Below are 22,244 nucleotides of genomic sequence, written 5' to 3' on the forward strand. Positions count from 1 at the left end.
TGGATTTTTTTTAAACGCTGAGCAAACATTCCATTACAAACAAAAGCAGACCTGCCTAAACACTTTTAATTCCTCTACCAACAGTTTAAGTATGACAGACACCTTTAATTGTAAACATAGTTTTACAATGATATAATCTATTATTATTATTCTAACACCAGTAGTGATGGGGGTTTAAGAATCACTGTTATGATTATTTTACTAATTATCTAAAACCTGTCCACGCAAACAAAACGCAAATGTGAACGCTTCTGATTTGTCAATCAAAGCACCCTTAACGCGCACGTAGGTCGCGCGCGCACGCAGGTGCGTCTCACACAGCGGATATTCAAATTGCTTGAATTAGCGTCATCCACTGGTTAGCGTAAACAGTTCGCTGGAACTAACCTGCTTGTAGCTGAGTAGCTGAAAAGTTGGCGTTATCAAAGCTAAATTCCAAACAGTGATGAACAAAACGATCTACAATGGGAGAGGTAAACTTCAATGAGTTTTTTGCGTCTTTTTAGCTGAGGAACTGATAGAATAGAAGTATGTTCTGCCTTATCGCTATGCCCTGTGCTAATGTTTGCTAAGACCTTTGTGCAATCAAAAAATGGACGACTTAACGTTATTATTTTTATTATTGCTTATTAGTGTTTTTTTTCATTAGGTGTTAGCTTTTTGAAAGATTAGAAATAGTGAAAATATGTCCATTGCAATACCCAAACGCCCATGCGAACACTTTTTTTTTAATATCTTGTCTTTACACCAATCCAAATCTTAAAGATTCTCACTTTACGAGTATTGAAGTAAAGCACCAGATACTCAAATTTTAACATGTTAAATTATAATACAATTATAAAAGCACTCTGGATTTTTCATAAAAATGACCGAGAATACATTTATCTGCATTTTTGGTGGTTTATTGTATGTTGGCCAACTCATCAATGAAAAGATGAATTATTGTTCTTTCAATTTTATGGAAGAGAGACATTTTAAAGACAAAATTTATGACCAGTTCGAAGTGAAAGAGAGATTGTGTTATTTTGGTAAACAGTTCATAAATTATGTTTAGTAAGTGGTGGGTTTTGGCTCCCCAAAATATATTCTCTTCACTAAAGGTTCTGTGAAAGTAATAGGTATTTTTATTAATCAAATAATTATCAAAATATAAAATCAAACAATTAATAATTTTTTGTTTTTCAAAGGAAGCACCAATCAACTTCAAAGCTCTGAGGGCCAAGTTTCAGGAAGAGGCTCTTCTGGCCCAATCCAAAATCAGTCGACCAGCTGTGGCAGAGAAACCCAAACACATCCCGCCTCCTGGAGGACACTACAGCTCCATGGTCAGCAGTATTAACAATGCTATAGAAAATAAGATACCAGTGGTTCCCCAGGCCTTCTTCAGAGATGGGCTGCGGACATCTGGAGGCAAGCGACCAATTTCTTTTCCACCACAGCTTCAGCAGAGTTCTCCTCCATCCCAACTTACTAATGTAGACAGCACAACAAGGCAATCCCTCAAAGAGCGACACATGCCTCTGGTGCTTCCTGTCCTGTCTAAGGAACCAGAGCGAGGAAAAGAAATCCCACCACAAACTAAAATCAAAAAGAAGGGTTTGCTGCTTCCTTTCAAGTCAACCAAAGCATCAAAAGCCGGTGTAGAAAATGAAGAGGATCCCACATATGCTGAGTTGACTACTAGACCTTCTAGTGCTCCTGGACAACTGACCTCTGCAGAAAAACTCACAACAGAAGATAGGGTTTCACTCCAAAATGACAAGTCAACTGCTGAGTGCCCCCTCTCCAGTCCAGATATACAGACCCCCCCCCTTACTGCACAGACAAATGCTGACTCTGACAACAGAAATGTTAGCACCTTGGAGAAGGCCAAGAAGAAGTTTTCATGCCGGCAGATGTTGATCTCCACCAAGCCCAGGATCTTGCTTTCCCCTGACCACAACTCAAGAGACAAAGCGTTCTGTTCTCCACCAAAGAACAATGAAAGTGTGAACCGTATCTTACCCTCACCTCCACCTGTCAGCCTGCCGCACCTGGCTTGTATTTCAGCCAGGCCGTTCTCCAAAGTCCACAACACCACACACAGTAAGTCATATTCACTGACATTTTTGTCAACATCAAAAACCTTATGATCTTTTTGTAATGCATCTGCAAACATGTTTTTCCCAATGGCTAGAGTCACCATTGGAGAAGCAGTTTGGCAGAGATAAAAAACAACATTTTTCTGTGAGGATTGGTGAACCTCATACAGCCTTTGTTCCACCAAAGAAGCCTCTACCTGATTTGATGTTACTGGGGCCACTACCAGCAAAGCCCCCCAGACCTCCATTAGTAGATCTAACCCACTACCACATAGTCCACGGTACTGTATATTTGGATTTTTTTGGGGGGCGGTGTTCTGTAAATTTTTCCATTTATCTACGTTTATTCTGTTTCACGTAGTCTTTTTGTGGCTACAGACTAAAGGCAAAGAGTTTTATTTTTCTTGGACCAGCAGCTGTATATTAGCTGTGCTGCAGTTTGCATTAATTTTCCTGTGGTAAATATGAACATCTGTTCAAGTGCTGATTGCGGTTTCCTTTTAAAGAGGTGTCACCAGGTCTAAACCGAGCACCAACTAAGAAGCCAGAGCCGGAGCACCCATCCATATCCAACCCTGTGCTGGATGCTCCAGAGTTTCCAGACTTTGAGAATTCAGAAATTGAAACAAAAGGGGGAGAAGCTTTTGATATTGCAGCATTGGAGCTCGAGGCATTAAGCTTGGTCTGCACCAATTTTCCTGCCCAACTTGACTTTAGGGTCACCGATTGTAAAAAACCACCACCTTACTCATCAGTGTGTGATCCTGCAAAGCCCAGTGTGAGCTCTGTCGTCCAAGATCTGAACCTTGGCAGTCAAAACATAACACCCCTTGATCCAGCAAACTTTCCTGAACCAATAAACCTTTCAGAGTTCCCAGAGCCTTTTGCACCAGACCAGTGGTCTCAAAGTAAGGAGGCGATCGTAAATCCTTCTTCTAAATCTCACATTGATGAGACTGATCTGGGAGTTGGTGACTATCACTCTGCATCAGAGGAAACCGAGCTTAGCAGCCATACGGAATTAAATGAAGGCATTCAGCAACATCCAGTGTAAGTTTTAATGTATATCCATATCACAATTTTCATTGACATAGTTTGTGTTTATGATTTAATGTACTTTTTTCTTTTTCAGTCTTAATCATCGGAACAGTTACTGTGAAAAATGGGATAATGTGTATGAGGATGTTGAAAATGTCAACAAATTCATCTTGGGCCAGAACTCTCGTAAACGTAAAGCAAGTCTGAAGAGTAAGAATGTTATCATAATATAATGTTAATATGAGACCTTTTTATTTATTTATTTATTTTTAGACATTTCTTCCTTCCAGTACGTTTTTTGTTTTATTTTTACAGATCCATATGCTGAGAACCACCCTGTCGTAAGTCCAAATTCAGAAATGATTTTAAATTGAGTTCATAATCAGTGACAAATTCTATATACCCATCATCTGTGTTTATATTAAATCATCTTTTCATTTCAAGAAGGAGGCAGCAAGTCTTAACATGTGGTCACGGAATTCATGGTATGTCTTTTTCTTTTCTTTGGTCCCCAAATATACATGTTGTGTGTTTTAATATTGACATTGATTTTTTTTTTTTTAAGGAGAGCGGTAGCCATTTATTTTCTCTGATTGTGGTAATCAAATGCTGCCACCACCAAGCTTTACTGAAGGGATGGTATTCAAAGGTGATAAGAAATGCTTGGTGCTTATCAGGCATAGTGCTTGGAGCTCTGCCCAAAGAGGTTTATTTTGTGTCAGAGAAACCAGAGAAATGTTTCCCTGAAGTTCTCAGTCCTTTAAATGCCATCTGGCAAACTTCAAATGGGCCATCACAAGCCTTCCGTACAGTCTGTCTAACCATTCACTCATAAAAGCAAAGATGGCAGTCGCGGCACAATGAAGAGAGCAAAATATTAAGGGGTCTGAATGCTTTCTAAAATGTTGGTAGTAACAATAAACAGATCAACTGATATCACTGTATCCCTCCTTTTTTGTTTTTAAATTGAAATTTACTTCAGTTTTTTCTTATTTAGTTTTACTAGCTTATCCATATATTCGATTTAGTTGTATTTATATTTATAAATGTGATCTTTATGGGAAATCAAAGTCTGATTTTGTTTTCAGTAAGGAACGCCAAAGCCCCAACATAACTGACCATAAGGAACAGAAGAAGCGGGAGAAGCAGCGACTGGAGAAGGCGAAAAAGGAGCAAAAGGAAAGGGAAAAGAAGGAAAATGAAATGAGAAAGAAATTCAAAGTAAGTTACATAGCCATGTTACCTGATCGTTTCTTCCATTTTTGTACAGCTGTTTATTTATGATTAATAAAAATTCTTCAAGACTGTAAATAACAGCAATTCCCCTGGTAATAATTGTTCAAAGTCACAGCCTTTAACCACTCAAAACCTTACTCTGTAGGTGACTGGTGGTGAGGAGCCCATGTATCATGCAAAGGTTATGATGACTAGCAAAGTCCGTAAGAATGACCTCCCTGTGAAGAGCGGTGACACAGTTAGCATCATCCGGACCACCAACTGCCCCAAAGGGAAATGGTTGGCCCGCGATGCCAACCACAAATGTGAGACATACGGTTTATTTTTATATGATCACTCCCTATAATTCAGATTTTCACTAATAATGGGCTGATGATGCTGGCTTTATTCATTTGCTTTATTTATTTGCTTTATTGCTTTTCAAGTTTGATTCAAATTGGAATCTATGAAACAGAAAAACAATTAATATCAGCTGTTGAGTTCAATCTTATTTTCACCAGATTATATGAAAAATAGTGACTGTGCTAATTCCACCTGAAATTTAAACTTCAACTCTAATTCACAAAAAGTTGGGAAGATGTGTAAAATGCAAATAAAAGCAGAATGCAATGATTTGCAAATCTCATCAACCCATATTTTATTCACGATAAAACATAAACAACATATTAGATGTTGAAACTGAGAAATCTTACATTTCATGAAAAAAACATTTCATGCATTCTAAGTGTTCACAATTTCTCTAAAAGTGTTCCACAATTTTTTGAATGTTTGTCACAGATTGCTGAACCCCTACCCATCTGTACATTTCAGAGGCTGTGCCTCTCTGAAATGCTCCTTTTTTACCCAGTCATGTTACTGTCCTGTTGCCAATTAACCTAATTAGTTGTCAAATGTTCCTCCTTTGTTTTTGATTTTTGACAATTACTTTTCCAGCCTTTTGTTGCCCTATTCCAACTTTGTTTATGAGAGATAATCCTTTGCATTTTTATGGAATTTTGCAGATGGCTATATTTCAGTCATGAATGTGGAGCTGAATATCAAGGATATGCTAGAACTTGGCAAGAAGGCCCAAGCAGCAGGACGAGGAGGCAACCTGGAGGGGGACACTATAAGCATTGGGAGCAGGTAATGATACATTGCTTAGCTTTCTTTTATTTAAAAATCTAAATGTTATTTTATTTTATTTTTGTTAAAACACTTGTCAGCCCATCACTTTTTGTAAAATATTGTTTTCATGTCTTTTCCTTGTTTTGCAGATCCTCTAGTCACCCAGTATTGACAAGCAGCTGTAAGTGTCACTAACCTCTGCACAAAGTCTACTTTCTTGACACCTCTAATCTTTTACATATTTAATTAGCTGCTTTACGTATTAAAAACAACGTAAACCGGGTGATATAACATATTGAGTTGCTGATTGACAGAGTCTCTCAAAAGCCTGGTCTGAAAAAGGTAACTAGTTTTCATGTGCTTGACAGGCATGTGTTATTTTATGACTGTAAAGGAATCTCATGTATGCTGACGGTTTTCGCTGTTAGTCTGCCCAACATCTATCATCAGAGAGCATGCTGTGCTTTATCAATCCAATTTGTTTTCCAACAGTCACAGATGACAGTGAGGAGTGGTCCTGCGAAGATGAGACTCTCTCCCCTTCCAATGAAAGCCAGTAAGACTCAAAAGTGTTTATAGTCTCTGTGCTGGCTTTAGATCCCTCATCAGTTTTAAGTCATCAGTCAAGATATGAGTGAATTTATGTGGCATGCAGCTAATGCAATTTTTTTTTTTAATTTCCTTCTTGTATTTTCATATAGTAGCTGTCCCCAGCAGAATCCCTTTATGCCTGACATGTGTGAGTACATTTTATAGCTACTCATTTTATTGTGATTTTCTTTTTTCTTTTATTTTATTTTTATAATACTTTGACGTGCAGAAAACTGTGAGATGCCTTTGATGTGCACCTTTCGTTTGTTGTTTTCCTTGCTCTCTCTCCCTCCTCCTTCTCACTGTTGTTGCATAATTTACCTCCATCCTTTCCCCACCCACCTCCTTCATGTGTTCACTGTGGCAGCTTATAGCCATGTCAGTGCCCAGCACACACCGGTCGATGCAAACCAGGAGGACCCACACCCACAGTAAGTTTTAATCACACAAAGAGCAGAAAGTTTGGTGTGTTTATACATAGTGTATGTACAGTCTTTCTACATACTTTTCTCAAGATGTTTAATTTGTATACAAGTCTTTTTAATGCTTTTGTTTTTACTAGTAATTAAAAGCCAGTGGTGAATATGAATGTTCTCATTGTACTCGCTTAATAAATACTATACATGGATGTGAAGATTCTCCATTATCCAGGTCAGGGTTGTCCCAAGGGTGGCAGCTGAACTTGATTGTTTTCTCCTAATGGGTGGCAAAAATCTACAAATTACCTATAAATAAAGTTGTTCTCTAAAACTCACAACCAATTTTAATCAGGAATTTTGTTCAATTCAAGTTAATTTTAAGTTGAATTTTAGGTTTTATCCAACATTGTACTAAACTCTTTATTATAGATGGTGAAATAATGACCCACTATTGTGCTTTTATTTTTTTAAAGCAATACCTGCATTTAGAAAACATGCTTTTTAGCATTTGGCCTTTATTGGGTTTGTCTTGTAAAGCTGGGGAGGAATTTGAACCCCACCCCCACTCCCTTCCCAAAAGTCTTGAGGGCAAGTTGAATACAACTGCAATAAAAACATTTAGGTTGTCTGTTTTTATGGTAGGTTATATATTTTGGTAGAGCCAAATTCACTTTTTTTATATAATAAAGTTATGGCTACTAATTACTTTACTTTACATAAGTAATACAGTATTGGACCTCACCTATCACTTGTCCTTATTCTAAACAATATATAAGCTTCTATGTTATTTATGAGGGTTTTGTGTTAAGTAAATCGTTAAATACTGTTTGTCTTCTGTTACTTAGTGTTAAGAAGTCATGCCCAACCTACGTACTCGGTGCCCTGTTAATCTGTTGTTGCTGAGTGGCAACAATTTCAATGTCCCTGTAAAGCTCATTAAAGGAGAAGAATAGATGATTGGAATGCTGTGACTGTCAGCCTGCAGAGACTTAAACAAAACTTGAGACCATTTGGATGGAAATCTGCCCAATCTAGGAACAATGCTGCAAGTACTTAGATCAGTGAAGCTGAGGCTACTACTGTAGTTCAGCCAGGCAACAGCTCCCAGGGCTGTAGACCAAAGCCCATGTTAAGTATCTCATATTGCAAAGCCACTGAAGGCCACTAGATGCTACTTTCCTGCCTCCAGTCTGTGTTGTTGTTCTTCGTTTTGTTTTTCAGGAGACATAATGGTCTCTGTTACTTCATTTTGGCTCTCTAAGATGTGTGCTCCTTTAGCTGTGTTTCCTCTGACTTATTGATCACTAGTTTGTATTTGTTTATTGTCTTGGTTTGTGGAACTTCTTTTCCTGTCTTTCTACTTTCACACGGAGAGCAGCTGTAACAAGGCAACACAACTTCATTACGGGATAAATAAAGTTGTTGAATCTTGAATTTACTGGCGGTAATTTTAAAAGTTATTAAACCATTAATAGGTCTTTGTACAGCAGATACAGTAGTTTATTAGATACATGTATTACACTGCATTCACTGTCGCTATAACAGTTTGCAATAACTACTTTTATGGAGGTTATAATGTTCTGTTTTCGTTGAATATTTTGTATTGGTAGTATCCATTTCAGGATTAATGTTTGAAATTGTACACATTTTCATCGCCCCCGGTGGACCATTAATAAGTATGAAAACTGTTTAACAATTTATTATTTTCAATGTTTAGAACCAGACATGAAGCCCTGCAGAAACTAGCCATCTTCTTTCAACACAACAAAGATCAAGTTGGCAATGTCCTTAATTGTGAAGGAGCAATGCTCACAAAGTACAGCATTTTTTATTACATCAAACATTATTCAAAGTAGTCCTTTTTGGCTTCACTAACATGATCTATTTTTCATTTTTCCCTTTTGAAAAGTGCTGAGCCAACAAGTAAGTTTACTGAGTTCAGTTTTTTCCATGACTGCACTGTTGTCACCACTTATCACTCTCACTGATAATGGTAAAGCTAAGAAGAGACACTTACAAATCACAGTGGGCGTTGCATTCTAAAAACCGGTTGGAGTCTTGCCTGTAATGGGGGGGGGGACTTCTGAGGAGCACGTATCTGTTTCAAGTAACCTGGAGACACAATGTTGGTGTTAGACATTTTGCAGAGACAACAGTTCAAACTTAACGCGACATTTCTATCTGCTTTTCTTTAACCAGACCTCATGTGTGCTGTGGAGGAGCCACCTTATCTGTAAGTGTTTATGATTTTCCTTCCAGTCAGCAAGTGGAACTCAGTTTGAAATCTATTTTTCTTTTTTTTTTTTTTATTCATCTTGTCAAGGAAGCACACACAGCACATCAGGTTCTTTGGCATCCTCCTTGTGAACGGCAGTGTCCTATTCTGTTTTGTTTACAGTGAACAGGAGCTTGACTTAATAGAGCTGGAACTCCTTCCTCCCCCACCACTATATGCTGACACTTTCTAGTAAGAGCAGTGGCTGAAGCAGGATATGCTGCTATGAAACACATTAAACTGCACAGATCACCGTTAGGATTTGATACCATGAGAAAGACTCTGTCATCAAGACAAGTTTGGTCTGAATTTGAATAAGGAAATAAGGACTGTATTGTAACCACAAATTCACTTTTTGTTTAGCTTGTTGTGCAAATTGTTGCATTATGATTTTGTGTTCTGCACTTTTTCACTTTTTCTTTTCCCTGAAGTTGTTGTTAAGTGTAAACGGTGCACAAATTGCATTTGAATATTGTTACTGCACTTTGTCCCAAGTGAAGTGACATAAAGTAGGCAAACTGTGCACTTGTAGTAGCTGTAATTTAAATACATTTAAATATGTTCCAGTGTTTTTGATTTCCCATTAAGTTTAATAAAAACCTGTCAATAATTAATGCTGCTCCTCATCTGTTGATCTGTTTCTTATCATAGCATTCATTTTATACTCTGACACTGTCACTATAGAGTGTATGCATCGCATAATAAACTGGGTTGAACTTAGACATTTTGAAAGAATTAGACTGTTTAAGATTTACATGTGCTGTTCTGTATCACAGTATAACAGGCAGAGAAAACGAAGTTAGAGAAAGTTTGACTCATCTTGGGGGTGGTTTAGTGGTTTTCCTGGGGAAAGGCCAGGCTATAGGTGTCATTAATGACTTAAAGTAAGTACTGTGGAAAAACATCACCAGCCTACTTAATGAATAATAAACATAATCTAAGATGTAAAACACACCATGCATGTAACAGACCTTGGAAAAAAAAAACTTTTTAGAGGTGCTGTGTTGCAGCATCACTCCTTACTAAGAAGAGGTGTGTGGGAATAAAAGGCGGCGAAGGAACTCGCATATGGCATTAATTGAAAAAGGAGGAGCTGAAGGAGGGGCTTTCTTTGAAGGCAGTCGCAGGACTCCCACTACCCCCATAGAAAGGAGCATCTTTAAAGCGAGAGCAGCCGCCGGTTACGTCCATTAAGAGCGTATTTTGTCGGTAGTAGTAACGATACTGACTTGCATGACTACTCCACCTTAGGGTTTCGAGTACAAGCGGTACAGGTACTTGGAGCAAAGTTTAAAGCTGCATTGCATTAGCTTGTAACAAGGTTTTCATTCCCTTTTATCTGAACCGGACAAAACGTTTTAAATGCAACGCTGTTTGATCTATGAGAAGACGATGGCAGCCGAGACGAGGAACGGCGGGGGTTCACTGAACAACAACAACCACGGCAAAGACCACAGCAGGAGGAAGCTGCTGGTCGGAGTGGACTTCTTCTGCTTGTTTTTAGGTAAGTCACCATCAAAGTATTACCAGGTCCTAGCAGAGACTTTGGCTCTTTTGTTTTTGATCTCCTTCGTTTCATTCTCAACTTTTAAAGGGCTTAATTTAGGTTCAGGAGGAGTTTAGCTACTTTGCCACGTTTTGCTACAACGCGACTTTATCATTTATAGGCTGTGCCATATATTAATTACATTTAGAGCAAGCTTTCCTATTGGTCCTGATAGTATGGACATAAGTTGTTTTGTCAATACCGTTATTTGTTCTTTCTTCTGAGCCTTTTTCAACATCTGAATTTCCCTTTTGGTAATAAAACATTATCTATAGGTTAACTTTAGGTGTTTGAATAGTACATTTATTACTTGTAAATTGAAACAATTATTAAGCCACTGGAGAAACTATGATTTTCGTTGCTAAGCCTCACATTTAAACCATGTATTATGAGGACCTGTATTAACTAATGTGAACTGTTGACATCAGCTTAAAAATGCGTTACCAAAGCAACAAGTGATGCTCCATCAGCTGACTGGCTGTAAAAGCTATTGCAGTTTTCATAAAAGAACATCGGACTTTTTTTTTTTCCACAGCCAAAAATGTGCTGGAGAAAAGTGAATTAATTAATATACTGCTCCACATTTCGTTGGTGTCCACCCACACCTGTTCAATAAGTATAGCCTACCTCTGCTTTGACTGCTCATTATATTTTCCAGAATGGCCCACATTCCTCACCAGCAGGAATTCTCTTGATCTCAACATCTGGCATAACATATCTGTTTGTGTGGAGTAATTAAGGCTAGTAGTGAAAAGGTCAGATCGAACTCTGTGCATGTTCATTCAGCAGTAACATCCAGGTGCAGACACTGGGTTAGTTTTGTTATTTAGGGTGGGATGCAAAAGGTTCTTAAGTCCTTGGAACGTAAACCTTTGGCTGGTGGCTGATTTCACTCCTTTATTTTCCTCTCTGATATAACCATATGTTTCCAGTGTGTTGTTCTGTGGAACATTTGAGTAAGCTCATGATGGCAAACAGCAAAGCAAAAAGTATAAAACAAAACCGTTGCATTTGTGTGGGAAAAGCAGCAGTTCAGCTTTTCATTGTGACATTCCATAAAAGATATACAGCGTAAAAATACCTTTTCTGGAAACGTATTTTTAGTTTTAGTCTAGTTATTGTCTCTGTGCAGGGTAAACTCCCATGAATTGCTCTGAATACACAATATCTACCTCCCCACAGAGAAGCTTGTCAACAAACCAGCAGTGTTTTTATGGATAAAATGTGGTTTCAAGGGAGCAACCACGGAAAGGAAATGGTTGGCCGGTACTGGTAATCACCCCTCTTTCCTTCCCACACACTGATTGCAGTTCTACTATTTCTGCATCCAGGGATATCTATCTCCTGCTCTTTCATGTACTAGTGATTCCTAGTGATCAAAACTAAATCCCAACAGGCAATGCTTTTTGTTTTTTGTTTTTAATTTTTCATTCACTGGGGGACTGAGCATGGTTAGGTTACATTAAGCCTTAGCAGGTGGCTTTTTTTGTTTTAATCTTTACAGTGTTTTTTCTTTTTGTTCTCGCCCTTTTTCAGAATTAATCAAAAGATGGTCACAAGTATAATGTTACATTTTGTGATCACAGCCCATGTTGACCTTGGAACAACAATCACCTTGAAAGAAGGGGGTTACCTAATTTTATTTATTTTTTTTAAGGCTTTGCTCACTAAAATCCCACCACTTGGTTCCCTTGAAAACATTTGTGTATGTGGGTGGTATTTAATGGCTAGAGGGAGTTGTTGGGAAAATGAATCTCTCTGGCAAATACCTCAAAACCTCAGCCAGAGTCAAATTGAAACTGATGATGGTATTAACTATTAGCTTGATCTAAATCTGAAACCATACACATTATACAGCAGTTATGGGCCTAAATAAATGGATTTTTATTTAGCACAACACCCCAGAGTGGAACTGTGAAGTAGGTTTTATTGTTTATTTTTATTTAACTAATTTTCAGTAGACCAGACAGTAAAGACAGCAGGTTATATGAGGGCTGCAGTGAGTAAAAACAACTGCATGTGTGTATACACCATGTCTACCTCAGACGTATACATTTCTACACCAGACAGTGGTAGATCCCCTGCGTGTGGAAAATGTGTGTCTGTCTGTTTTAATGGTTACACTGGGAGTTTATGTGAATGCCTCCAAAACGTGGTGGAGTTCAGCATACATTGATTGTCGTTTCCAGAAGTTGCAGCTATCAGTTGAACTGTTGTTGCTGAGCTGGAAGACAGGCGAAGACATTTTCTAAACATAATAAATTTTCTACCATACTTCAGTTATGTGCTGAAAAAGTCTGATGTTTGCGTTAGGAATCTGAAAAAGAACTACATCCCTCTAACCATATTGTTGTGTGGATGTGGAGGTAATGCGAAAGACATAACCACACTTGCTATCTGGTGTTTTTTCTGGCAGGAGGAGAACTCTTTCCCACTGCTCCCCCCCCCACAAACTTTTAGAACCGGGAAGGGAGGAAAAGGGTAGGAGGGGAAAATCCCAAGATGCCATTCACAATGCTGATGCTGCAGGATTTAGACGGATGGATGGGGTCAGGGGGCTGAATGTCTGGAAAGCAGGACCTGTTTGTGTCTAGTTGTGTGTTTTTTCCATCTCTTCAGTAAGCTTTTAGAGCCACTTGACCCTGTGCAGGTTTTTTAAATGATCTGGACACTTCATGTCATCAACCCACTCACTCTGCCTCTCTCCCCTTCTGCTTCTGGACTTGTGCTTTGAAATGGGTCTGTGAATGTGTTTAGAGGCAATTGCAGGGGTCAGGACTCTGGGGTTAATGTGTCTCTCATCCAGCACGTTCAACCCTGTGCTGTGATTTTCAACCGCTTTACATCAGCAGTTTAGTGAAGGCCCGGTTAATGTGTTTTTGTGAGGACTGTGTGGTTTTGTTCATGGCCAGGCAAAAAAACTAAAGGAGGATTCAAAGTAGGATATATTTTCATAGCTCTTTTAGATCTGCTTCAGAGCTGATTGTTTCTATTTGTTTTAAAAACGAGAATGAAAAGAGGGTTTATAATGACTATCCTGCTGAATGTGGAGGTAGAGCCAGTGTTTTGGAATTTCCATCAGGCAGCAGAACTTCATGTAACCAGAGCTCGACCCAGCTGGACCTTCAAAGATTAGTGTGTGGGTGTGAGGGGGTGAGGGGATCAGCAGCAATTAAAGTGTGTGTGTTGACATTTTGGTTTAAGAAATCATGCCCCCGCCACTACCTTTTGCAGCTCTCAGTGCTGACCTCTACACCCTTGTGTTTTTTAGCTTTTAGAGAAAGAGCAAGGGAGTCTGTAAAAGACCATGTTTGTTTGGTTTATATTAGTAGATCGCAGAATTATTCAAAGAGCAACTTAAAAGCTCCAGCATCAGTTAAGTGCTGCTTTGAAGGGATCTGAAAGGGTTTTTTTTCACATTCTGTCAAAGATCTGAGGCCTCTCCTGGGTACCACATTCACACCCAAATTTCAAAGTCCTCGACTGAAGCCTTTACTAAATGGGGAAAATAAGCTGCCGTCTGTGGATTGCATCTTAGTACTTTATTTTTTGTCAGGAGATAAATTAGAACTTTTTTATCATTTAAAGTGTCCAAAGACACTAAATTGATAAGATGCTGACACCCCCCATGGCATCCTAAAGTGGGCCTTTTTAAGTGTGCTTAAAAGATTCAGCAGCAAAGCAATGAAGACTTTATAGTGTTTGTTTTTTAACTTGTCACTTTGCAGTGATCCTCTCACCAAGCCCTTTAGTGCTAACGTAGCCTGTTGGAGACCATCTTAATCTGTTCGAAGCATAAATGCTTCAATCAAGTTAAATACAAATATTTAGCTTTGACTTTGTTATTTATTTCAACTGATTTAATTTTGTTTATTTTGTTTTCTTATCACAATCTCTGTCAGTTTAATAACAGGACGTGATGCATAAATTATGGGATAGATGTCTGCTGGGAGTTTCTGACGTGTTTATATGAATGTCTGGTATCTCTGATTGTGTCTGCCTTTATGTAATTTTCTGTTTGTCTTCCTGTTGATGCAGCTCTCAACCATTTTGCTTTTTAAGAGTTGTCTGACCTATGCTCAAATATCTGCCCAACCATACAGTGGTGCTTGTTGCCGTGTTTTTGCACAAATCTCCCTTCCCACCTTACCAGAGGGGATTCTTCTGCAGTGACGACACCATCAGGTTTCCCTTTAAGAGCAGCACAGTGTCCAATACTGTGCTCACAGCCGTGGGTGTCACTGTGCCCGTGGTCTCAGTAAGTCCTGGTGTGGTGCACCAAGAGAACTAGGGTGCATTTGTTGGGACACTCTCAATTCATCCAATGGTTGGCACCTAAAGACATCATTGGTTAGACAGTCTCTGACTGACAATCAGCGGTGCATGCATGTTGTACCTTATTAGCTGTAAATCATGTGTGGAGCATATTACTGCCAACAGTTTTCCAAAGCACGTTATGATAAACTTTCAAATTGTTTCCTACCGGACTGACAACTGCTGGTCTCCACGTGGAGTGAAAATGGCATACAGTTGCTGAGTTTGTTGGAGCTGTTAATTTACTAATAGTTAAAAAAATTGTGATTTGAATTGAATTCTAGTAAGTGAGTTTTAGTTGAGCTCTTTCTTTTCACTTGTTTGAAAATTGCCAAAACATCTTGTCTATTGTAATTTATATTCACTGTTTGTTGCTATTAAGTTATTTTTCATGGCCTAGTAAGAAGATCCTACTAGTATAAGTATATGTTTACTGGAAAATTGCCGGCAGTAATGATTAAGCATGCACAATGTCTAAACTAAAATGTGAAAAATCTGTGTAGTGATCCTTAAAATATGTCCAAAGAGCTTTCCCACTGATGCTGGATACTGAACAATGCTGGATTCATTATTTCTTGATAACAGCCACAGAATGGATTGAGCGAGTCCCAGATGTTCCCTTGTTGACTCTTGTGCCTTTGACCTCTGTAATTTGCATCTCATTAACCGAGCACCTCCATCTCTCTCTCTGTCTCTCTCTCCCCCTCACCTCTTCCCACCCCTTTCTTTCTGTCTGTGCCACCTCCTGCTTCATCACACTAGCTGGCCTGCCTTTCTTGGTCATAGAGACCAGCGCAGTTCAGCCTTACCGTAGAGGGTTTTACTGCGGTGATGAGTCCATCAAGTACCCAGCCAAAAATGGAGACACCATTAGCGACGGTGTGCTTAGTGCTGCTGGCATTCTTATCACCATCCTTTCTGTAAGTCACCTCACTCTTCTCACTAATATCATCATCACTTCTGTTTCAGCAGCCCTCACCATGACTTCACCTTAAACTAGATGTTAACCACATCATCTTGTAACCGCATCCTACGTGCATTTTAATACTTCTTATAGTCCATTTGTTTAACAGCACTGTTAACACCATCCGAGTGCTTCATCTGACAGACTCACTAAGGTCATAAACTGAGATTATTCTACGTAATTTCTCAAACAACACATCGTCTTAACCTGTGTTATCAGTCCCTCTGCTTCCCCTATTGGTCATTATCTAGGATAATTAATTGTTTTATTGGAATACAACCATTCAGTAACATTCGTGCAAAGCTTTTTTTCCCCTAGTTGGCTTAACATGACTCGGTTGGTTAAGCCATTTGAAAAGATAACTGCTGAACTTTTTCTCTTTCTTGAATCTCCTGAGAGAGAACAGTGAGGATGTAACCAAAATTACACTGTAATTCTATGATTCAAATTAAGTTTATTGAGCTTAACACCCAGGCTGCACTAGATGAATAAATACTATAAATTAAAAATATATATCTAACATGTGTAACAAGTTGTACTCACATTTAACTGCATTTCGATCTCCTTTTATGTGCAAGCTTTTTAAAAACACTGCTTAAGAGCAGTAGCCTTTGCAGAGGTGCCCTTTCCATTACTACCTAAGACGTAAGGCAAAATATAAGAGCATCCTGACGTCAATACCCAAACCACCCATTTCCACGCTTAAAAAGAGACCAATACCCACAACACAAAGAATAGTAATGTATGAAAACTGTAACATTACTGCAGCAGTCTTAGATGGTAAATTAAAAGATTGCAAGTTATCCCCTACTGTACTAACACTGCTAAAACCATAGCAATCACTTAGTAACCAGCTAGCTATCGTGTAAGTAGCATGTGCTGTTGCTGCATTGGAATCTCTTGTAATACCTTAGCAGCTTTAGCAGTGTCTCTAATTACTTACCATAATGAAAAAGCAAATTTATACCAGTAAATTTATATTTACTGTTTAGGAGTTGACTACCATACATCGATTAATAGGATATGAACAATGCAACAACAACACCGTCATTAAAATCCCTCAGAAACCCGCTGTTGCTCATCCTTGCCATACCACGTGTAACTCTCACCTGGCAGACCTACAGTGAGACGGTGCCTTGCCTCATGGCGTGGAACAGCTCTCCTCAGTAGTAATGCAGAATACTATATGGGCCTGGTGCCACAAGGGTTTTCATGGTGAGAAGGAGTCCTGGCTCTGTGTAATTATGGTTGATGCAATGGTTGTTTGGTTAAATACTGTAATTGGTGGGGTGGCAATGTGGGTATGGCCTCAAACAAGACGATTTTGCCAGATAATGTAATTTTCCCCTGGCATAAAGTTGACTCTACCCCCTTTAGAGCATTCTTGCTACTCGTGTTTTCTGAACCAGAAAACATGATCATTTGGTAATTTAGTGCCTTGTTTCCCACTGAATGCAGCTGAGAAACATAAGACGTCCCATTCATTGTAACTTGTGCAAATCATTCTTTTTTTTTTTTTTTTTTTTAGTAATTTCATTTTTTTTAGAACAAATGTAAACACCACTGTGTCTTTTTGTAAATGGAAGACTTTTGACATAAGCCATAAGTCTGTGTTTTGCCTTAGTCATTATGACTGAGGTTTTAGTTTAACAGCTACATACCCTACAAAGCCAATTGATTTATTCATTCACATGGTTAAAGCTTTTACACAAAGGGAAGCAGATGTGTTTCTTCGCTTTTTCCCATGAAACCAGCTGGACTGTATTGAGCTGGCTCTAAAGGCCTGGATGGTGGAAACAACATTCTATCAGCTTTTTAAACCTCTTCAAGGGCTATTCCTCTGCAGAGAGTGTTTTCTCAGAATGAGATTTGCCTCTGCACCTCTCGCAAGAATTTCTGATGAAACCGAGATACTAACATGAAAACAGCCAGACTCTTGTGAAATCTGAGCCATTTCATAGAGACAGCCAGAGCACTGAAAAACAAACGTGCCCCCGATGTGTGCCTGGTGGAGTCTAGCCACCAAAATCAGGCACATCGCGTAGCTCAGCGTTTCTGCTGATTGAAACCAGTGGTGCCTCCCTACTCTTCCTCCCACTCAGCTCCTCATTCCTTCTCCAGTTTTTATCCTTTTTTTATTTTTTATTTTTTGTTTTCATTCCTCCCTTCCTTATGTCCTCCAACCTGACACTTTTTTCCTGGAAATTTTCGCCATCTCTTTCTCACTAGTCCTCACTAGAAAGGCAAGTTTGGAAGTTTTTTTTATTTCTTTACTCAACAGCTGTTCTGAGTTATGGCAGTTCACCCCCCCCCCCTTTCCTCTCTTCCTGTCAATCATCAGTTTTAGACTGTGGTTTATTTGCACACTCTACATAGACAGTTTAAGTTGCCTCACACGTTGCCTCACTGCTTTTTCTCAGAAGAATAATGGCCTGGGTAAATACGTTTAAATGCAGGCTCTTTCAAAATACTGTCAAAACATATTGATCTTAAACATTATAATATATGTCTTATGTGCTCCACTCTGAACTCTCTAAAGCCTGGTCCTAAATACAGAACACTTTGTTGAACATTACTAAAATATTATCAAAAGTTGTGTACAAGTGTGTTTCTCCACACATTTACTTTATATTTCAGCCTTTGCTTGAGGGAAATGCCTCATGCCTAGCCTAATAATCAATCCTTAGGCAGATAATGTTTACGCCACAGTAACCAAATAAATTGCTCCGCCACGAACACAATTTCACAAGTGCTGTCCCATTCCTTATAGAAGATTTTGGGTTTCCTCTACTCACAAATTGTCACTGAGCACTCAAGAGATTTGAATTAAGTTCATATTAATTAGCCTGGTCACAGACACTGGCACAATTGCATAATCATAACATAACTCTCTGTCCTGTCTCATCAGATCATCATCGGAGAGAGCTACCGGATCTACTTTCTGAACGAGGGATCCAAGTCTTTTGTAGGAAACCCCTACATTTCTGCTCTCTACAAGCAAGTGGGAGTGTTTGTCTTTGGCTGTGCCATCAGCCAGTCCTTCACTGACATTGCTAAAGTATCAGTAGGACGTATGCGTCCACATTTTCTTGATGTGTGCAAACCTGACTTCTCCACTATAAACTGTTCCTTGGGCTACATCACTGACTACGAGTGTCAGGGGGACGAGAGCAAAGTTCAGGAGGCCAGGTATTGTAACAATGTTTTAAAAAATGCAAAGTTGCAGAAAAGCTTTCAATACATGAAAAAATAAAAAAAATATTTATTATGATAGTATCTGTATATTTGTAAGTTGATTTGTGCTTATTAAGATTTGAAGATATGACACAATAATGATCGTCCCCTTTTCTCCACAGGAAGTCTTTCTTTTCTGGACATGCATCTTTCTCCATGTACACCATGCTGTATTTGGTGGTAAGTTACTAAACTATTATTGACATTCACAGTCACATGTGAATCGCAGTCACATACACTTGCTATAAGTATATACACATGTACATCAACCCATACATCTGTCCTTTGCAGTTTTACCTGCAGTCGCGTTTTACTTGGCATGGGGCCCGTCTGCTGCGCCCTTTGACCCAGTTCACCCTCATTATGATGTCTTTCTACACCGGCTTGTCTCGTGTCTCCGATCACAAGCACCACCCCACTGATGTCCTGGCCGGTTTTGTACAAGGAGCCCTGGTGGCCTACTGCATAGTGCGTAATTTAACTTCATAATTTATTACAATGATAAAAGCATGACAGCACTCAAATAAACATTTCCATGCAAAAGAAAGAAATGGTTCCAAAATCAGAACTAAAATAGGTTAAGAGTTATGTTTTGTTTAAGTAACTGATAATGTGTCACTATTATTAGCATTACTCCTAAAGCAATAATACAATACTTATATACAGTTAAAATAGAGTTAAATGAATCAGTGAAAATGATGAAAAGTGCATTAAAACATAGTTTTAGCTTTATCTGATATTTGATAACAATGTATCTATGATATAAAGTTAATGTAAGTTTGTAAAAACATGTATACAAACGCATACATAAATATACATAACCTAAAAAGCTAAACGTAGGGCCAGCTGTTACTTAAAAATGTTTTCTTCCTTTTTTTATGCACTCCTTCACATTTCATTTTTGTCAGAAGAAATTGCATGTACAGGGATGCTAACTTAACCCTAAACCTAACATGACAAAAATGCACATTCAGTTCATCAGAAGTGAATAAAATTGGTTGAGGAGTGTTTGCAAAAACTTGTAGTAAAATAATGACAATTACATCAGTACAAAGATTTGCATTGCCATGATAACACATTTGAAAAATAACTTAAATTAATTTCTGGAGAAGGAACATTTGTACTAGCTAAATGTACATTGAAGTGTGTTGATGGGGGGAAATCTTTGTTTTACTCTTTTGACATTTCAAAATAAACTTTTGCACTCAACTGTATTGGTAACAGCATTTATACTGACTTTTAATGTACCACTGTAAAATGTTCAGGTGTTCAAATAATTAATTATTATTATTTATTTTATTTTTTGTTTTTTATCTATGCCTTCCATAGGTATTCTTTGTGTCAGACTTGTTCAAGCCCAAAGGCAGACGTTCTACACTATTACCAACTCCAGTAAAGAAAGAGCTGGTGCCTCCAGCAGACATCCGAGACCGGAGCAACCATCTCATCATGGCATAAAGAAAATGTATAATCCTGACCTGCGCTGTTTACATCACTAGTACAGCCACTGATTGATACTGGTTAAAATTAACTCACCAATGCAGATAAATATGAAATCTTGGTCATCTCAGAGGAAAAGAAAAGGCTACAGAAACACTGTCTAGGAACATGTGCTGTGTCAGTGGAAATGAATCTATTTCCGCAGTCTCACCAGGCTTTTATTGTGGAAAGGAGTTATCCCTTTTCTGTTATGAAGATTACCGGAGATTCTCCTCTATTAAGGCATTTTCATGAACAAAACTCTGAAATTAAACTAAACCAAGAAATGGCAGCTGGTAACAAAGCTATCTTTAGCTTTTGTTTCCTCTTAGCTGTAACCAGCATGGTAGCAGCTAAGGGATACTAATACTAATACTGTATTAGTGCAATAATAATTTTACATCCACTCACTGTGTGACTGATACAAAAATCACAAACAAATTCCTTGATTTCAGGAAGGATATTGGTTGAGTTTTAGTTGTTTTATAATTGTAAGCATTGCATTTTTGATTTATAGCACTATTTTAGTTGAACTCAGTACTATTTGTCACCACTGAATGACCTGAAAGTGAAGCTTTTGGAAAGCTTTGTAAGATTTTTATAATTTCCAAAATGTAGTGTTCCTAAGAAGGTGAACAGTAATTACAGTAGGTGGAAAGTACAATTACAGTAGGTGAAAAGTACAGTAAGGGGTATGCATTGAATGTGGGCCTCTTTCTGCTGGCTAGGACGAGCCCCCACTGAGCCATTTAATGAAATGTCTGTTACATGTACCAGATGGGTGCTCACGAGTGTGTGAGTTTGTGTCAGGTGTGTGTGTGTGTGTTACGTTGGTGAGGCCTTTCACTGTGTTTGCCTGTGTGTCCTCATGTCATGTCTATATATTTCAGTGTAGCCTACAAGTGCGTCACTCCAGCCAGAGAGCAGGCACCTACTTCAACAGTCACATGTAACTTGAGACAGGTACACTGTGGGAAAAAGCATCACATGCAGTACATGTATTTAACTGTTACTAATCATAGTGATGATTCACATCACTGAGAAATCCTGTGATATACTGTATGAATCTTTAGGACAAAGACTAGAGTAAGTGTGCAGTACAAAGCAAAATTTACCAAAAGACTAGTGGCGTTTGGCTTGTCCCTTCAGGGCGACAGCGAAACATGTTCCGCACTTGAGTTTTCATGCTGGATGCCCTTGCTGGGGCAAACCTCCCATTTTCTCCATGCCTGGGACCCACACCAAGGTGGGCCTTGGTGGGGCAACACCTGGATTCGAACCCACGTCCTTCTGCATCCAACCCAATGCTATGCCACTGATTAACCACCCCCCCCCCGGTTACAAAAACACTAAAAGATGATTCATTATTTTTGGAACATTTTAATTGCCCAATATTTCTTGTAAACCAAAGCATCGGGGCTGGTAAAGTGGCTTTGAAATCTAATAGATGAAAATCATTACATTTAAATTTAAATTCATGATTGTAGTATGTTTGCATGATATTGATATAACTAAACACAGTATTTAAAACCACTGACTGAACACATAATCTTAACCAATTTTTAAGTCACTGATGAATTTTGACACCTATAGAGAAACAAGTTCTGTTTTTTCTTCATACTGTACATTTATTGAAAGTGTTATACAGCATCTAAAAAGTCTGTATTTTACCATACATTATAAAATACAGTATGTAAACTACCCACTATGACTGTGTTGAGACCTGTGTAATTGTAAAACATGCTGCTTTAAAGGGGCAAAGCTTGGCAGATGTCATATATCAAAGTTGACAACTTGTGAAAATTACATTTTATGAAGAACAAAGCTCTCAAATCTGACAGCTTCAGTACATTTTTGATAAAAAAATTCTTTAAATATTTTTGTAATGCCTTGTGAAATTTTGTACAAAGAATGTATCGAAGAAAAAGTGTCTTTAATAAAAGACAAAAAGAAGAGCAGT

The 22,244-nt window shown here is 38.5% G+C and overlaps 2 protein-coding genes across 9 annotated transcripts; both read left to right on the forward strand.

Annotated features, from left to right (window-relative positions):
- The first annotated feature begins 315 nt into the window (after positions 1–315).
- On the forward strand, positions 316–9,361 carry si:ch211-188c16.1 (uncharacterized protein LOC562677 homolog). 7 transcript variants are annotated; one of them, XM_067473811.1, is made up of 18 exons: positions 316–473; positions 1,188–2,085; positions 2,177–2,362; positions 2,588–3,131; positions 3,214–3,329; positions 3,435–3,460; positions 3,564–3,604; positions 4,208–4,340; positions 4,501–4,660; positions 5,357–5,480; positions 5,612–5,643; positions 5,955–6,018; positions 6,164–6,201; positions 6,421–6,484; positions 8,190–8,288; positions 8,382–8,395; positions 8,672–8,705; positions 8,871–9,361. In XM_067473811.1, the coding sequence occupies exons 1-18, from the start codon at positions 465–467 to the stop codon at positions 8,938–8,940; spliced, it is 2,652 nt and encodes an 883-aa protein (XP_067329912.1). In that variant the 5' UTR covers positions 316–464; the 3' UTR covers positions 8,941–9,361. The 7 variants fall into 7 exon arrangements, 6 of the variants coding, with proteins under 6 accessions (XP_067329912.1, XP_067329913.1, XP_067329914.1 ...); XM_067473812.1 differs by having other exon boundaries at positions 6,167–6,201; XM_067473813.1 differs by having other exon boundaries at positions 3,567–3,604.
- Positions 9,362–9,890: 529 nt separating this feature from the next.
- Positions 9,891–22,244, forward strand: LOC137140622 (phospholipid phosphatase 3-like). Of its 2 annotated transcripts, none has more exons than XM_067529020.1 (6): positions 9,891–10,251; positions 14,397–14,551; positions 18,480–18,760; positions 18,928–18,985; positions 19,097–19,273; positions 20,135–22,244. In XM_067529020.1, exons 1-6 carry the CDS (start codon positions 10,110–10,112, stop codon positions 20,261–20,263), a joined length of 942 nt encoding a protein of 313 aa, XP_067385121.1. In that variant the 5' UTR covers positions 9,891–10,109; the 3' UTR covers positions 20,264–22,244. The 2 variants fall into 2 exon arrangements, with proteins under 2 accessions (XP_067385121.1, XP_067385120.1); XM_067529019.1 differs by lacking the exon at positions 14,397–14,551 and adding an exon at positions 15,370–15,527 and having other exon boundaries at positions 9,892–10,251.

Source organism: Channa argus, chromosome 14 (genome assembly GCF_033026475.1).
Source record: "Channa argus isolate prfri chromosome 14, Channa argus male v1.0, whole genome shotgun sequence".
Taxonomy (NCBI): Eukaryota; Metazoa; Chordata; class Actinopteri; order Anabantiformes; family Channidae; genus Channa; species Channa argus.

What these genes read in the sequence shown, in the direction of transcription:
- si:ch211-188c16.1 (XM_067473811.1), top strand. An exon ending in ATGCTGAGAACCACCCTGTC is followed by an intron (nt 3,461 to 3,563) that starts GTAAGTCCAAAT and finishes TTTCATTTCAAG; the next exon opens with AAGGAGGCAGCAAGTCTTAA. An exon ending in CCCAGTATTGACAAGCAGCT is followed by an intron (nt 5,644 to 5,954) that starts GTAAGTGTCACT and finishes GTTTTCCAACAG; the next exon opens with TCACAGATGACAGTGAGGAG.
- LOC137140622 (XM_067529019.1), top strand. Translation starts at nt 10,110, where the DNA reads ATGCAACGCTGTTTGATCTATGAGAAGACGATGGCAGCCGAGACGAGG. An exon ending in AGCAAAGTTCAGGAGGCCAG is followed by an intron (nt 18,761 to 18,927) that starts GTATTGTAACAA and finishes TTTTCTCCACAG; the next exon opens with GAAGTCTTTCTTTTCTGGAC. An exon ending in ACACCATGCTGTATTTGGTG is followed by an intron (nt 18,986 to 19,096) that starts GTAAGTTACTAA and finishes TGTCCTTTGCAG; the next exon opens with TTTTACCTGCAGTCGCGTTT.